We start from the raw sequence: 16,063 nt of genomic DNA on the forward strand, positions 1-16,063 counted from the left end.
GTGCAGTGGGGCAGGTCCCTCCTGGAACCTGGAATAGGGTGGAAATCCTGCATTGGGGGAGACCTGGCCCTACAACTCCACGTGTCCCAGGCCCACGCATACCACCTGGCCTTCCACACAGTTGCATAGTCCAAAGGCTTTATTGTTCTGCTGAAATGCTTACAAATACTGAAAAACACCCAGCCTGGACCAACGGCCCAGGGCCAGGAAGGAGGGGAGGGGAGGTGGGCTTAGTGTTAAGGCATGAAGGGGAGGCCAGGCAGCTGGGGCCTGGTCCTCCACTCTCCATTCCATCACCCTTCCAAGGCTGGCGGGAGGGCGGCGGCACCTCAGGGCCCTTCCCCTCTGCTGCTTCCTCTCCTGCTCGGGCTTCTCCTGTGGGAGCATCGGAGCAGCAGAAACTCAACCCTGTACAGAAGCCAAGGATGGCCCTTCCACCTGCCTCTGCCATCCGCATTGCTCCTCTGCTCAGATCCCCGGCTTCGTCCCTTCTGGCTCTAAGCAAGGCACGAGTGGAAGGGAGGACTAGACTGGGCCGGCAGGCTGTGCCTCAGAGCCGGAGACACAGGCCGGGGGCAGGGAGAAGGTGTTCGGTCCCTTCCCCCCAGCATGAGACGCCCACGGAGGGGCTGGAGAGATGATGGCACGTACCCTCAGATGGCCCACAGCTGAAACAGTGGGCAACTGGTATATAACCATGGCGACAAAGCAGTTACTATGGTGACCATGGTGATGGGTCTGCTACAAGGGGATGGGGCTGGGACCTCAAGAATGATGCTTGAGATCTCTGGCCCTTGAGCAAAGTAATAAAAAGTATAAAGGAAGGGAGAGCAAGGGGCAGAGCGGGTTTGAGAAGTAGCCGCCTGAGCTGTTACCCCCCTGGGGGCGAGGCTCTGCTCCGCCTGCAAGGCTCCTGCAAAGGGGGCTGAGGCAAGGGGGGATCTTTGGCAGATTATGGTACCATAATTTGTCCTTTACAACAGAGAAAACAGGCTGGGGAGAGCAGAGCAGGTGCCGGGTCAGAGCTGAGAGGCCACTCCGTGCCGGCTCCTCAGCCTGGCCAGCCTGGCACTGGACCCTGAAGAGTTATTGCAAGTTCTAGTCTCCCACGGGACAGCAAAGCTCCTTCCCCACTTATTATCTTCCGGCTGGGTCTTCAGGGGGCCACAGCCCACAAACTCACAGGACTGAGCTCCTTACAGAATATTACAAAGTCTTCTTGTACAAAAGCCCCAGTCACACGCTGCCATGCCCTGCTTCTGTGGGCCCTGAGGCCTGGTGCACGGCTCTCTCCAGGGCAGCAGAGCAGCAGGTGGCCGGGCATGGGTCCTGGGGCCAGCCCAAGGGTCCAGGAGGCCCATGGCAGTCAGTTCATGAATTGAGTGTAGCCCTCGGCCCCTGTGACAATGACATCCATCCAGATGCGCATGGCCTCTGCAGATGGGGCCACCATGTAGTACAGCCGGTCATGGGTCTTCACACAGAAGGTGAGGGCTGGGTTTGGGCTCTGCCAAGGGGAGAGAGAAACGTCTCAGATGTGGCTCACCCAAGCCCAGGAACATTCTCCTCACCTGCCTCCCTTTCTGCTCTTTCCCCTCCCAGCCCCCAGGAAGCCCTGGAGCATTCTCAACCCTAGCTGAGTCCTAAATGGGCCCAAAGCCTAGTCCCCACCAGTCCATGTGGGCCACCATGGCAGTCCTGGGCTCTCTAAACCCTTTGGACCCTGGCAGGGCTATCCCCCACCAAGGAGGGACGTGTTCCTTGGCACCCCCAGATATCAACAGAATCAGACATAAAGAGCTGCTCCAGTGAGGACCAGAGTTCCCTCTCAGCAAAAAAGGGGCAGATGGAAAAGCTATAAGCAGGATGCTGAGCCCCAGGACCCCAGAGGGCTGGGGTGGGCAGCAGAGGGTTGGCGGGAAGGAGGCTGACTTACGTTAGGGCAGCTGGCCCCAGCCTCAAATATCTCCTGTTTATCAATCCCCCTCTCTCAGATCCAGTCTCTGAGGGTCCCCTCCAGAGGGGGCTATCCCTTCTGCACAGGGAGACACCCTGCTGTCACCTCCAGGACAGGCAGGCAACAAGGAAGAGGGAGGTGCTCAAGCCCACAGGAGCTTCTTGCTCTTCGCAACCCACTTTCTGTTCCTCCCTCAGGTGGGGGAAGGGCGGGTGGAGGGGAGAGTCAAGGGTCAGGGGAGGTGGGGTGCAGGAGGTGTTAATGTGCTGGTTATAGCTAAGTGGGGAGGGGTACCTCAGTCACCACAGTGAAGCGGAAAAACCTCTTCTGGGAAGGGGAGAGGGAGAAAGATAGAGAAAGTTGACAAAGAGAACAAGGACTGGGTTGGAGTCTCTGCAGAGGGCAGGCGGGAGGACTTTGCTCCCAGAGCTCTGCTGGGCCGCCCCTTCCCCATGGCTGCCCCCCTTGCCCCTCTGGCGCCCTCCACTCCTGACCTTGGCTGCACTGCGCAGGTGGTCATAGTACACTTCCTCGATGGCCTGGAAATAGATGACCCCTTTCAGCTTCGTCTCATGCTTGTCTGCAAAGGAAATAGGGGCAGGCTGAGGAGGCCTGTCACACTTCCGATCAAGCTCCACTGACACGGAGCTCCACGGCCTGAGCTTCCCCCTCTGGGAAAGGGGTGAAGGTTCTAGACTCCTAGGACTCCAAAACAAAGCCCCACACAGAACCCTGAAGATATGCTCAGCCTGATTCATAATTACAAAGAAATGCACATTAGAACTCCACTGAGATACCACCTCTCACCCATCAGAATGTGCAAAACATAAAAATAATACTCCACACTTTTGGCAAGTCTGTGGTGAAACAGGCAGTCTGATGACAGGTAGCAGTATAAACTGTAAAACCTTTATGGATAACTTGGCCACATCTATCAAAATCAGAAAGGCATGTGCCCTTTGATCCAACGATTACACTTCTGAGAATTTATCTCACACATGTACAAAATGAAGATTATTCATTGCAGCCTTTTTTGTAGTCACAAAAGATTAAAAACAACCCAAGTATACATCAAGTGGAGACTGGTTAATAAATTATAGTGTACCACATGATGGAATACTATTCAGCTATTAAATAGAATGATATAGAGATATCTGATATAGATATAGATTCAGAAATAAATCTGTGAAATATATCCAGATATAGGCCAGGCACGGTGGCTCATGCCTGTAATCCTAACACTCTGGGAGATTGAGGCAGGAGGATTGCTTAAGGCCAGGAGTTCGAGACCAGCCTGAGCAAGAGTGAGACCCATCTCTACAAAAAATAGAAAAATGAGTTGGGTGTGGTGGTGCACGCCTGTAGTCCCAGCTACTTGGGAGGCTGAGGCAGGACGATCACTGGAGCCCAGGAGTTTGAAGTTGCAGTGAGCTACGATGGTGCCACTGCACTCTAGCCTAGGCAACAGAGTGAGATCCTATCTCAAAAAGAAAAAAAAAAATCTAGATATAAATATCTAGACATAGAAATATTTGATATAGGAATATCTCTAAGACACATCTGGAGGTGAACAAGATGGAGGTCTCTCATGGAGTTCCTAAGCACTCCTGAGGTTACACAGCTAGTAAATAGGCTGTGTCTGTACTTTCTTCCCCACTAGACGGTAGGTTCCTAAGAAGGTCTCTGATTTCTCTCTGGATCCTTGTGCCCAGGATTCACTCATACAACACTGACGGTGCACCTACTGTGTACTGGGCACATACCTGTTGGTGTTGGGGGAGGCAGACCTATGGCTGGGTAATTCAGATTCAGAATGATGAGTTCTGTGCAGAGGAGCATCTGTGCTATGGTGATGTTGTGTGCCACCTTTTGTGTGAGAAAAAGGAGTAAGAATGTGTGTTTGCATTTGCTTATATTCTCCTATGGGAACTTGGGGATACACAAGAGATTAATAAAAGTGGTTATCTGTAGCATGTGGGGGCAAAATTCTCAATTTAAACATTTTTATATATTTTGATTTGGGGGCCATATGAATATATTTACCTAATATTTAAAAAAAGGATGGAAGCGCACTTCCCCGCTGTGTATGGCAGTTAGCATACACGTGTAACATGTAGTGCTGAGGGCAGAGGTGGCAGGCAGGGTTAGGGCAAACTACCCACATCCTCTACAGTGAGCCTGAGTCCGACAGGAGAGGTCATGCCAACCACTAAACCCAACGGTGCCAGCTAGAAGCAAGCTCCTCTCCGTGTGCTCCTCCTCTCCCCACCTCCTTGGCTTGGCAGAGGGCATTACGGACTGGTGCCAACACAGCGCTAGAGGCTTGTCTCACAACCGTCCCCTGCACAAACTCTATCCAGCCAGGCTGAGCTTCTCACTGTTTCCTTAACTCTTCTCTGGCCAATTCCCTTGGCAAACTCCTAAGCAATCTTCAAGACCCAGTGTAAATGTCCCCACTACAGTGCGGGGTTGTGCTCCCCTGTGCTCCCACAGCACGGATGCTCCTCTGTGCAGAACTCACCATGCTGAATCTGAATCTTCCTTTACCCAGCCTTAGGTCTGCCTCCCCCAGCACCTACAGGTATGCGCCTAGTACACAGTAGGTGCTCCATCAGTGTTGAATGAATGAGTCCTCCTCTTGGGAACCTACCATCTAGTGGGGAAGAAAGTACAGACACACAGCCTATTTAGTAGCTGTGTAACAGGCGTGCTTAGGAACTCCATGAGAGCACCTCCATGTCACAGGTCGTCAAGAGTGTTAAATGAGAGAACACACTCAAAGCATTTGGCACAGTGTCTGGCACATATCATGTGGCATCTGTCATTATATCATTATGCCCGAGCTGATGTCACATGGCAGAACGGACCCTGGATAATGCAAGAGTTCAGGGGAGGGCAGGAACCACTCCTAGGGAGTGGGGGTTCGGAAAGGCTTCACAGAGGTGGTATCTGATGCGGACCCTGTGCAATGAGGGGGTTTCCGCAGGTGGGAGGAGGGTCCAGGTGGAACAGGCCGGGCACAGCAGGACCCTGATCTAGCCACAGGCCCATCTCTGACATTTCCTCCCTGGGACAAGGACCCAGCTCTGCCCTGGGGTTGGGCCTGGTCAGCCCTCCAGTCCCTGTTCTTTCTCATCCCTTCCTTCACTGGAAATAGTAACACATTCCTGCCTCTGCTTCCTTACCACCCACCTACTCTGGATCCTGTGCAATCTGGCTCCTGCCCTGAGCACAGCGGAAACCCTTCTCGTGACAAGCTCCCATCCCTGAATCTAATCGCCTTTGGGCCACAGCATTCTTGGCGAATCCGCAGCATCCATCATCGCTGGTGACACCTCCCACTTGCAAATGTCTGCTCCTTTGGCTGGCTTCCTTCCCTGTTTCCACCCCCATGCCCAAGCCTGCCATCTGAACTTGGTCTCCTTTGTTTCATAGACATGAAGTAAGGTCACATGTGCCAAGCGCCAGCCCAGCACCTGGCACATGGTCAGTGCTGGCTTCCTGCCCGCTGCTCCCTCTCCCTTTGCTGTCTCTCCCCACACGGGCAGGCCTGCCCCAGGGTGCAGCCCTCTCCCTCCCCTCTCCTCTGCTCTGAAGTCTACTTGCCCAGGTTCAGTCTTAGCCCTGCCTCGTAGGAGCTGTGAGTCCTTGGGCCATTTATTTATCCTCTCTGAGCCTCATTTTCCTCATCTGTAAAATGGCATTAAGATAGTGCTTCCCTCATAGGATTATTACAAAGATTAAATGAGATGATGCATGTAGAGTGCTTTTAGCACAGCACCTGGCTCATACAAGCACTCGAGAAATATGATCTGCTATTATTATTATTACTACTATTGTTCCAACAGACTCAACTATCACTCTGCCTCTGATCCTGACCTTTCTGCTACACCTAGATGTCCGAGAGGCATTCAACCTCAACATGCCTAAGATGCCACTCTCCTCCCCAGGCCTGTTTCTTCCTCTCCAGACAGTCCGTCCACCTTCCCAGCCCAGACTGAAACATGGGGACACCCGTGCCTCTGCCTCCCCACACCCAGGACCCAGGGTGGTCAGGGAAGGCCTCTCGGAGTGGGTGGCACTTGATCGGAGACCACGTTAGAGGGGGAAGCAGGCACTCCAGGCCTGAGCATAGCTGGCTCCAAACCCTGCATCCCTTTCCCCTTCCAGGCTCCCAGTAGGATTCCTCTTCCCAGCTCTGGGGCTGGGGGGTGGGGGCGGGGCTGTGTGACTGGCAGACAGCCCCACCAGTGACTTGTGGACAGACTTGTCACTTCCCAGCTGGGGCATTTGATGCCAATGCGAGGCTCACTTAAGACTCTCTTTTCCCTCTGCCACTGTGGCCAGCAATGTTCCAGAAAGTTGTGCTCTGAAGCAAAGACAGCCCTGATACGGGGCGGAGCCCCTCCCCAACCTACAATGCACAACAGACATGTATGGGGAATAAGAAAGGAAACTTCATGGTCTTAAGCCACTGGGAGTTTAGAACTGGCTGCTAATGAGGCACGCCCGGGCCTCTCCTGCCCAGGGTAGGACACAGCATCTCCAGCTCCCTGGAGGGAGTTCCAGGAACGGGAACCTAAGCTGGAGTCTGGAGTGGAGAGAGCTGAGGGAGCAGGATGGGCCAGCCAGCCTGTCCCTGGGCTGTCCTGAGTGCTCCTTGGCGCTACTCAACTGCTTGCCTTGGAGTGTCTGAGGGAATTTGTCCAAGGGGGAGTCCCTAGCCCAACCCAGAGCATAGGACCACCCCATGCTCCTGGAGTGTCCAGGCATCTCCCATCAACATACCCACTGCGCCTTCTTTTAGCTCAGCCTGTGGAGACCCTCCCTGATAATAAGCTCTGAGAGAGAGCTGTGGCCATTTTGCCTAACAGCTGAGCCTAGAACAGTGCCTGGAACTTACTAGATGCTCAGTAATGTCGCTGAATGAAAGAATGAACACATAAATGGAGGTAAACCAGGTACACTCTGGGAGGGGAGCATAAGGCCCAGCCCAAATCTCTGGCCCCCTACTTGGAAGTTTGGCCTCCTTCCAGAAAACCAGCTGTCCTGGGTGACAGAGCCCAGGGGCCCTGGCTCTGGCTGGCTCCGGGGATGACCTTGTGGGAACTCACCCACGTAATAGGAAAGGGTACGCTTGAGGCGATCGAAGACAAACCAGCGCTTCTTCCATGATTTAATCTTGCCGCCCATCTTGACCAAGTAGCCACGGCAGACCTGGTGGGAAGCAGGAGTAAGGAAGGACCCAAAGGCACAGCCTAAACCTTAAGCATGTGCCACTGCCTGTGCCTGTATTGGGGGGGCTGTCCCCCACACCTCGTTAGGCCAGCACATCAGGTCCTGGGACAGAGACCTGGTCAGGTTAGGGCAGGAACCAAGGCCACTACTCTGAGGACCTAGGAGGTGCCTCTGACCAGGGGCCCCTGCCTCCCCCAGCACCCGGGGGCCACACGCGCACGCACCTTGCTGCTGAGCACCACGTGCAGGCAGGTATCCACACCGTGGCCTGAAGACTCAATGTGGGTCTTCAGGTCAAAGTCTTCCTTCCGGATTGGCAGGTAGCGGGTCAGGGGTCGTGCCTGGGGGCAGAAGGCAGGGTCAGCAGAGTCTCCTGTCTTCCCCCATCATGTCCAGGCCCCTGGGCTTTGGTCCTGAACCTCAAACAGCCTGACCCCAACCCCTTCCGACCCCCAAGGCTGTCACTCTGATTTCACGGGGTTCATGGCCAAAGTGTAGACCTCGATGCCAGTGCTGACTCTACGTAGGCCCTGGCAAACTGCTAGGTGGCTCCACACCTCAGTTTTCCCACCTTCGACCGAGACACAGCCATCCTTGTCTTGGCCCTCCCCCTCCTGGGCTGAACAGACTAAAGCAAGAGGCCAGATGTGAACATGCTCTGGGAAGAGATGCCCGATGAGAAATCTGGTCTCTGTCTTCCCATTGGGACCTCATTTGGGTCACCTCCCTTCTCTAGGCCTCAGTTTCCTTACATGCAAAACAAGAGCTTTGAACTAGATAACTACTAAGGTCTGTTGCACCTCTGATACTAACTGGAATTCTCAGTCAACTGGAATATTTTTCTACTCTTCCTTTCCCAAAAGAACACTAAAATGGCAAGAAAAGGAAACATCACAAATTATTTAAAGAAAAACCAAAACACATAACCCCAAAGATGAGCTGACTCCACCCACCTCTCACATCAGATGCTGGTGGCCCCTGCAACAATGCCTGAGCCTCAGGACTGGGGGCCCCAGAGCCGTCACTGACCGAGGCAGGAAAGGGGAACTAGCCATTTGACAAATGTTCCAACCACAGAGGTAAAACTCAGAGTTTCTCATTTTTTTTTTTAGATCCAGGGAGACAGATTGAAAATTTCTCATTTTTTAATTGCCAGACCCAATCAAAGTGACCTACCCCTTAGAATTTATGTTGCTGCATCATAGGAAATGATGGAGCTGTGATCACTGCTCACTGTTGGAGGGAGGCCCCAGGGGACCCCCACCCTGGGGAAGCCTATGGAGACCCAATTAGAAGCCCTTCTGAGTCCTACAGTTCTCTTGCGGGGGCCAGGATCTGGGACCAGAGACATGGGCAGATTTCTCTGCCCAACCCAGTTTCTCCTTCTGCCTTCAACTGTTCTGCTCAAGTCTCCTATTTAAGGAGAAAGGACGGGGCTGGTTTTTGTGAAAGGAGGGATTTCTGTCCTAAGGAGAAACTAGTACAATTCTCTCTTAGAGCTGTAAACCAAAGGTTACAGTGAGGTCATCCACTGATGGTGGGGACCGGAGCTGAAAGGTCCTGTGGGGTGAGGGCCAGGATGCTGTGGAGTCGCACGAGAAAGCTCACGAAGCAGACCAGAGGCCCTGGAGAGAGGCTGAGGGGAGCCGCCTGGCTCTTGACTCTCAGCTCCCATCGCTGGGAGGCCTGTTCAGACTCTCTTCTGTGACCCCAGATGTCTGCAAGGTGGCCACCTCTCACAACACACCCACCCCAACACACACACACACACACACACACACACACACGGTTTAACAGGCCCCAGTGGATCTGTTTCTTGGGGCCAGGGAGTCCCAGGTAGAATTCTACTCGTGCTGAGCCAACAGCAATCCTTTCTGGAGTAGCATGGGTTTTACAGCCCAGCAGAGGAACCCTGGGATCTCCCTACTCCTCCACAGCCCTCACCCTCAAGCCAACCACCACCACACCCCACCACACCCTCACCTGGGAAAACTGTTTCTCCCGCATCTTGACCTCCTTCTCCACCAGCTGCTGCCTCCGGGCACTCTCACTCTGCAACCTCCGTTCCACCTGCTCGCGCCTCCGCCGCTCCTCCTCCAGGGCCTGCCGCCGCAGCTCCATCTCCCGCTCCTGTCCCCAAAGCCAGGGTCAGTGCCCACAGCCACCCTCTCCCCACAGCCGGCCCTCCTCAGACCTGGGCAGAGCTGCAGGAGGCCCCCACCTCAGGGGGCAGGATGGCATGAGGAGGCATCACCCGCAAAAGCCCACCCTCTCCAAGAACTCTGCTGGTTACGGATAAATGATTTAAAAATGTGTGATGAGGCCAGGCGAGGTGGCTCACGCCTGTAATCCTAGCACTCTGGGAGGCCGAGGCGGGCGGATCGTTTGAGCTCAGGAGTTTGAGACCAGCCTGAGCAAGAGCGAGACCCCCGTCTCTACTAAAAATAGAAAGAAATTAGCTGGAGAGCTAAAAATATATATAGAAAAAATTAGCCGGGCATGGTGGCACATGCCTGTAGTCCCAGCTACTCAGGAGGCTAAGGCAGGAGGATCGCTTGAGCCCAGGAGTTTGAGGTTGCTGTGAGTTAGGCTGACACCACGGCACTCTAGCCCGGGCAACAGAGTGAGACTCTGTCTTAAAAAAAAAAAAAATGTGTGACTGTCTTGCCTTCAAACCCTGGCTCTGCCACCACTATGGGCTCTGTGACCCTGACAAAAAGCATTTAAACTTTCTAACCCTCAGTTGCCTCGTCTGTAAAATGAAGTTAAGAATGCCCACTTGTGGGATTATAGTGAAAATTAAATGAGATCATATATATGAATAACTATCACCAATTCCAGCAGGAAAGAAGTACCCAACAAATAAATGCAGCTCTCCCAATTTTATCTGAATTCTTAGAACGTGGATTATCCATACAACCCCACAGCTTGACAGCTAATATATTCAGTAGTCCTTCCCCAATCACTAACTTAAGGCCCTTTGAAAGTCCAAATTAGAAACATTTGCTGTTGAACTTCAAACTTGATGGAGAATAAAATATGATTGGAGACTAAGGACACAATTGAACTTATAAAAGCCATTATAAAAGGATTTTAAAGGTCATTAAAACAAATCATTAGATACAGAGTATGAGTGGTGCTCTATGTGTCCTAATCAATGATAAACACCTCTACACCATTAATTCCCACTTGCCGTTCCTTCCCAGCGCAAAACTTAGCAGAATCTCCTTTCCCTCTATTTGCCAAGAGAGTCTTATAAATGTGCCATACTTTGATGTAAGAGGCATTCTTTTCTGGTTGGTCCTCCATCCAAACAGTTAGTACTTTTTTTTAAAATATCCCTCCAGCTGCTGAGGTCTCACTTTCATCTCAAGAGATGCAGAGTACCTCCCACGGTGGACACAGAACATCTTCTGCAGATCCTTCATTACCTCCTGCCCAGGCACAGATTTCCTCAGCCTGCCTATGCCCGGGATAAACCACAGGTCCCTCTTTGCCGAGTCCCAGCTCTGTGCCCACGTGAAGGAGCTGTGACTTCCCTCAGCCCCCTCTGCTCCCCAAGGCTCCCCAGCCAACACCTCTGCTCCAGCTTGGACATCGGCCTCCTCTTCTGTCTAGACCTGCTCTTCCTAACTGTGCCCAAGAGGAGTGACCTGCCACACAGGTAGATAAGAATCAAAATTCCTGTGGTTGCCAAAGAGCAAAGAGTCCACAGAAGTAAACTCACAAAGACTGGAAGTTTCCGTACAGGAAATTCTTGGTTGGACAATGGTTGCTGTGCTGCCTTCTCTGTTTCTAAGAGCTGTGAATTTGTAATCTCACCAAGCCTCCCTATGCCCGTTTGCGGAACACAACCCTTTAAAACACTTTCTATCCCAAGGGAAGGTTGCAAGGCTAATGTGGGTGGAAGGGCTTGGGGTGGAGCGAGGCCCTTGGCAGGCAGCAGGCAGCTCCGGGCGCCCCCTCCCTGCCCCCTACCTCTCTGGTCCAGGTCAGCCTCACCCTTGACTCCATGAGCCGGCTCTTCTCTGCATGAGCCTCTTTCAGCATCTTCTCCATCTCCTCAATCTTCCCCACGTCCAGACCACTCGCACTGGGGAGAGAAGGGGAAGAGGGGGCGCATCAAGGAGCCCAGGAGCGGTGGGTGGAGGCAGTGGGCCCAGGTGTGGGGAGGTACCTGGACATGTTGTCAGGGGAGCAGGCCGAGTTGCCCCCCGTGGAGATGCTGGTCTCCATGCTGTCGGAGCTCTCCAGGCTCAGCGTATCGTAGGCATGCTCGCCCTCCTCCCCACGCTCCCGCCCAGCCGGCAGGTGGTGCAGGATGGAGTGGTGCATGAGTGGGGGGAAGCCCGAGGGGCCTGCCGGGAAGGGCGCAGACCCATGCAGGGCATCCCACTGGCACTGCGCCTCGGCCGCTGCTTTCTGCTTCAGCTCAGCCAGTCGCCGCCGTTGCTCTTCAATCACCTGCTGGCCTGCAGGCGGGACAGGTGGGAGTCACAGTGGGATCCCCACCCACCAGGGGCTAGGGAGACACTGGCAACATCACAGACAGAGGGAGGGGGTGAGCAGGGAGAGGTCAACACAGAGCAGCCCCTTCATCCAGCCCCAGCTCCCAGCCCAGCTGCCCCGCCAATACTTCAGTCGCCTGCACAACCGGCCACAGCCACACAGTCTGGCTTCAGGGCTCTTTCCACATCCTGAGCCCACACAGGGCACCAAACCTGCCCAGGTGGTGCCCTGGAAGTGTGACAGCCAGCTGGCTCCGGCCCACAGCTGAGGCCGAAATAGGTGGGCAGGACACATGCACCCACCCTGCCAGCTGGGGAAGGGAGAAGGAAGAGATAGATGGAGGAAGCCCCACGAGTACCCAGGACGCCAGTGCAGAGCCCCCTGCAGTGCAGAAGCAAGAGCAACGAAAGCAGGAAACAAGGCAGGGGACACAGGGAGAACACAGCTGAGGGCAGGAGAGAGGTCAGCCGGAGGGGTGAGGCCAGCCGGACACCCCAACCAGCTCAGCCCGGGAGCCTGCCTGCAGGCAGTGGCGGCCTGGGCAGGACACATCATGCTGATGCCAGGCAAGGGCTGCCTGGCCAAAGCAATGCCCTCTGTGGTCAACGCTCTACCTGCTGGGTCGTCAGTTGGGAGGGGCTCGGCAGGAAGCGACTCGACTGGCGTGGGGGGCCCCCGGGCAGAGGGTACGGTAGAGACACACAGAAGGGATGGGAGGAGAGAGAGGCACAGACATGGACTTTCAAAACAACCAAATTGCACACAAGCAACAAGGACTCCTGGGTCCCCAGAGCCAATATCTCAGCAAACCAATTCTGGAGGTCATCAAATTCATTCCCCTGCCTCCAGACAGGGCAATGTCTAACCCTGCACAGGTCAACAAGCATTTCCCTTATTTGCTATGCTCTCTAGGAAAGAGTCACAGCTTCCCAGGCCCTTAGTCTCCTGAACTGGAGTCTTTTGATATATATACAGGAGGCTCTTCTTTAAGTGTCCAATCTAAATCCTTTCTGCTCTTGCTGCAATCCCAATTAAAGGAAAAACATCCTGTGAAGGTGTGGGGGTATCGGCATGGATGAGGCATGGAGGAGGAATGGCAACATCCAGGGTCCCCCAGGAGAGCAGGTGGGCTGGCATGGCAGCCACTCACCCTTCTGCTGCAGAGCCAGTTGGCGCTTGGTCTCAATGTCCTGCAGCGTAGCTGCCAGGTTGCGTGGAAGGCTGCCCGTGCCATTCTGGGTGAGTAGAGCACTCTGCAGACGGAGTGGAGCATTGGAACCTGGGCTCAGAAGACCCCACCCCCGCCCCCAAGGCTTTCATGGGTGGCCTTGGCCTCTTCCAGCCCCCACCACACATGCAGCCCCACTCCTGTCCTCAGACCTTTGGGGAGGGGCTACGGCCCAGGGTAGCCACGCTGAGCTGGGAGGAGGAGGAAGAAGAGCCAGAGGAGGAGGGGAGGGGGCCGCTGCGGGTCCGAGGCAGGGGGCTAGTGGCCTCGCCATCCATTTTGGAGCGGTAAACCTGGAGGGAAAAGATACTCCCTGGTGACCTCTGGCTCCCCCACTGGCCGCCACCCCCATGTCACCTAGGCTGGCTGTGATCCAAGATACTGCCCTGGCACCAGGCCTCTGAGGCTTTTTGGCTGTATCTAGCAGCAGGGTTGAGTCTCCTGGGCCAGCCCATGGGCAGATGCTATTGGTAGCTGCCAAGTCTCCTTTCCAGACTATTCCTCTCTGGGCCAATCCCTGGCCCAACCCTGTTCTCCTCAGAAAGGACCTGTAAACAGACCCACGTGAGGAGTTAATGTCAGTCAGGCAGAGTGTGTAGGAGACCAACTGGAGGCCAGCTTCCCTCTGGTCCCAGCTCTGCCACTGAGTGACCTTGGGCCATGCACCTCCCCACTCTGGACCTTGGCTTCCTTATCTGCAAAGGAAGAGGGTAAAACTAGACTAAATAATTGACAAGCTCAGCATAAGCTCTGCTACTTCCCAGCTGTAACCTTGGGAAGATTACTTATCTTCTCCAGGCCCCAGTATTCAATCTGTAAAATGCGATCCTCCTGCCTCAGCCTCCCAAGTAGCTGGGACGACAGGCACTCACTATCACACCTAGTTAAAGGTATGAATCTCGAATGGTGGAATCTCAGGCACTACAGCAGGTCAGTGAAGTGAAACTTGGGGAAGAGACTATCTTAGCACCCTTTCCCCACCCTCATGGGTCACTGCTCGATGCGGACTCAGGTAGGCCCACGCCCTCCATGGCAAGTCTGAAGAGGCTTGGGCACGTCCTCAGGGCTGTCACTTCAGAGTCTTTGTCCCCTTCTTTTCTGCCTCCAAGTGTCACCCCTGGGGAGACCAGGAGAACAAAATACTGACAGTTCTCCCAGGACAAGCTAGTTCCAGTTGCAACAAGCCCAAGAATGTGTCAGGCCCCCAAACTGGGTAAGAGGCTCTGGGGGTGAGGGCTGCCAAGGATAGAACAGACCCACAGCCTAGCTCAGCACAGGGTACCAAACAGATCTTAACATGACCATGGCCCCAGAAGCCACCCGCTTCTACAAGACAGTCAATCATGTCATTCTTGGACTCAGGGGACTGGCCTTCCAATCACTCAAAGTGCCAGGATGGCAGCCCATGGAGAGACTTTCACTCCTTCACTGCCCTCTCAGGGCCCAGAGTCCCCCTCACGGCCCTGGCTGGGCTCCCCTGCCCAAGGCGGCACTGTGTAGCTGGTGGATCTGCAGGAAATACTCAGAGAAGACAGCAGCAAGGACTGGGGCGGATGGGCAGTGAAGGAAGGGTTACCTGCAGCTGACGGGAAGCTTTGGCAGGCAGAGGCGGGGGGGAAGAGCGAGGGGAGGCTGCAGCGGGGCCAGTCCCCAGCCCGGCCATCAGCTCCTGGTACCACTGCTCTAAGTCTACAGCAGGGAGCAGCAGCTTCTCCATCTGGAGGGGGAGATGGGGAGGGAACCAGGGGACAGGAGGGGAAGGATGGAGAAGAAAGGCAAATGGAGGGAAAGGAAAAGGCAGGAGAAGGGAAGAAGAAGGAAGGGGAAGGTTGGAGGAAGGGTAAAGGAGGGCCACGTCAGGGAAGTGGACAGAAGGGGAGGGAAGAAGGGGAGGAAGGAGGGAAGAGAAAGTGTAAAGAAAAGGAAGAGAAAAACAGTGAGACAACAGTTGCCCGGAACATGCCAAGGGCAAAGAGAAACAGTCAGGGTACAACTCCCAGACCACAGACACAGGTATGTCAGCCATGACACCAGCCTCCAGCCAGAGCCACAGGCCCCGAGCACTGCCCTGGAGCTGGCCTAGGGCCGAGAGGCCAGGTCAGCAGAAGCAAAACACACACAGAGCACGCCAGTCAAGGGGCAGGGGTGGCACGAACTCACAGACCACCAACCTTGGGTAAAGGCGTGATGGAAGCGAAGGAGGAGGAGGAGGGCAGCGCGGGAGGAAGGCAGGTGGTGGGAGCCAGTTCCTGGGAGGCAGAGGCCCAGGGAGGCAGGCCTGGCGCAGGGGCTGGGGGCATGGGCGAGGTGCCCCACGTCACCTTTAGCTGCTCAAGCGTCACGTACTTGGGGCAAGGCCAGACGCAGGAGGGAATACAAGACGTTAATGGGGCTGGAATGCAAGAGATGGCCCTGCCCATGGGGGTGGAGAGGGGAATGGTAGAAAGCACAGAGCAGAGGCTTGCAGAGCCCAGAAGGCCAGGAGAGCCAGAGTCCTCTCAGCATGGGGCCCTCATCCCAGAGCAGAAGGCCTGGCCCTCCCAGAGCCGTGAAGAGCTGAAGGAAACACCCGAGGCCCCAGGGAAGAAAGGGAACCACTCCTCATCCCCCTGTATGCCAGCTGCCCTTCTTTCTCACTGTTGAAGAAAGCCCCTGCTGTCCCACCTCCACCCAGGCCCAGGAGGGAATCTAGGGCATCCACAAGCAGGCCCTTGGGCACTGTGGGCACCCTCGCTGGCTGGTACCTCGCTGTCAGGCAGGGGCTGGGCGAGCACACTGGGGGAGGTGGCAGAAGCATAGGGGTCCAAGCGGGAGCACAGCTGGAGAACCTCTGCCAGGCTCACATATTCCTAGGGCACCCAGTGAGAAGGGGAGGGATGGGCAGAGAAGAGGTTAACAGGTTCATCCAGATACCCAATACCCCACACTCCAAGCCAGGCCACAGGGCCATCACTCCAAGTCAATACAAAATCCAGAGCAGGAGTGGGGCACTCAGCTGCCCACTATGGCCATAGATGGCTGTGGGGGTAGCGGGAACCAGGAAAGGGTGGTCAGAACTGACATGCTGAACGAAGGCTCCTTCTGACCTCCACTTTGGGAGCCCCCTTAGCATCCAGTCCCTGCCCCAGCAG

The 16,063-nt window shown here is 54.9% G+C and overlaps 1 protein-coding gene across 1 annotated transcript in view; it reads right to left on the reverse strand.

Moving 5' to 3' along the window:
* Positions 1–615: 615 nt before the first annotated feature.
* PHLDB1 (pleckstrin homology like domain family B member 1) overlaps positions 616–16,063 on the reverse strand; it is a 46,377-nt gene continuing 30,929 nt past the window's right edge. The window contains exons 13-23 of the mRNA XM_069470826.1: positions 14,509–14,649; positions 13,085–13,225; positions 12,855–12,957; positions 11,373–11,667; positions 11,198–11,288; positions 9,179–9,325; positions 7,420–7,536; positions 7,072–7,174; positions 2,452–2,537; positions 2,252–2,284; positions 616–1,507 (exon numbers count right to left, since the gene is read on the reverse strand). Of these exons, the coding sequence (XP_069326927.1) occupies positions 1,367–1,507; positions 2,252–2,284; positions 2,452–2,537; positions 7,072–7,174; positions 7,420–7,536; positions 9,179–9,325; positions 11,198–11,288; positions 11,373–11,667; positions 12,855–12,957; positions 13,085–13,225; positions 14,509–14,649 (1,398 nt within the window). The 3' untranslated portion in view covers positions 616–1,366. The remainder of the gene's footprint in view (positions 1,508–2,251; positions 2,285–2,451; positions 2,538–7,071; positions 7,175–7,419; positions 7,537–9,178; positions 9,326–11,197; positions 11,289–11,372; positions 11,668–12,854; positions 12,958–13,084; positions 13,226–14,508; positions 14,650–16,063) is intronic.

The sequence above is a fragment of the Eulemur rufifrons genome, chromosome 6 (genome assembly GCF_041146395.1).
Source record: "Eulemur rufifrons isolate Redbay chromosome 6, OSU_ERuf_1, whole genome shotgun sequence".
NCBI lineage: Eukaryota > Metazoa > Chordata > Mammalia > Primates > Lemuridae > Eulemur > Eulemur rufifrons.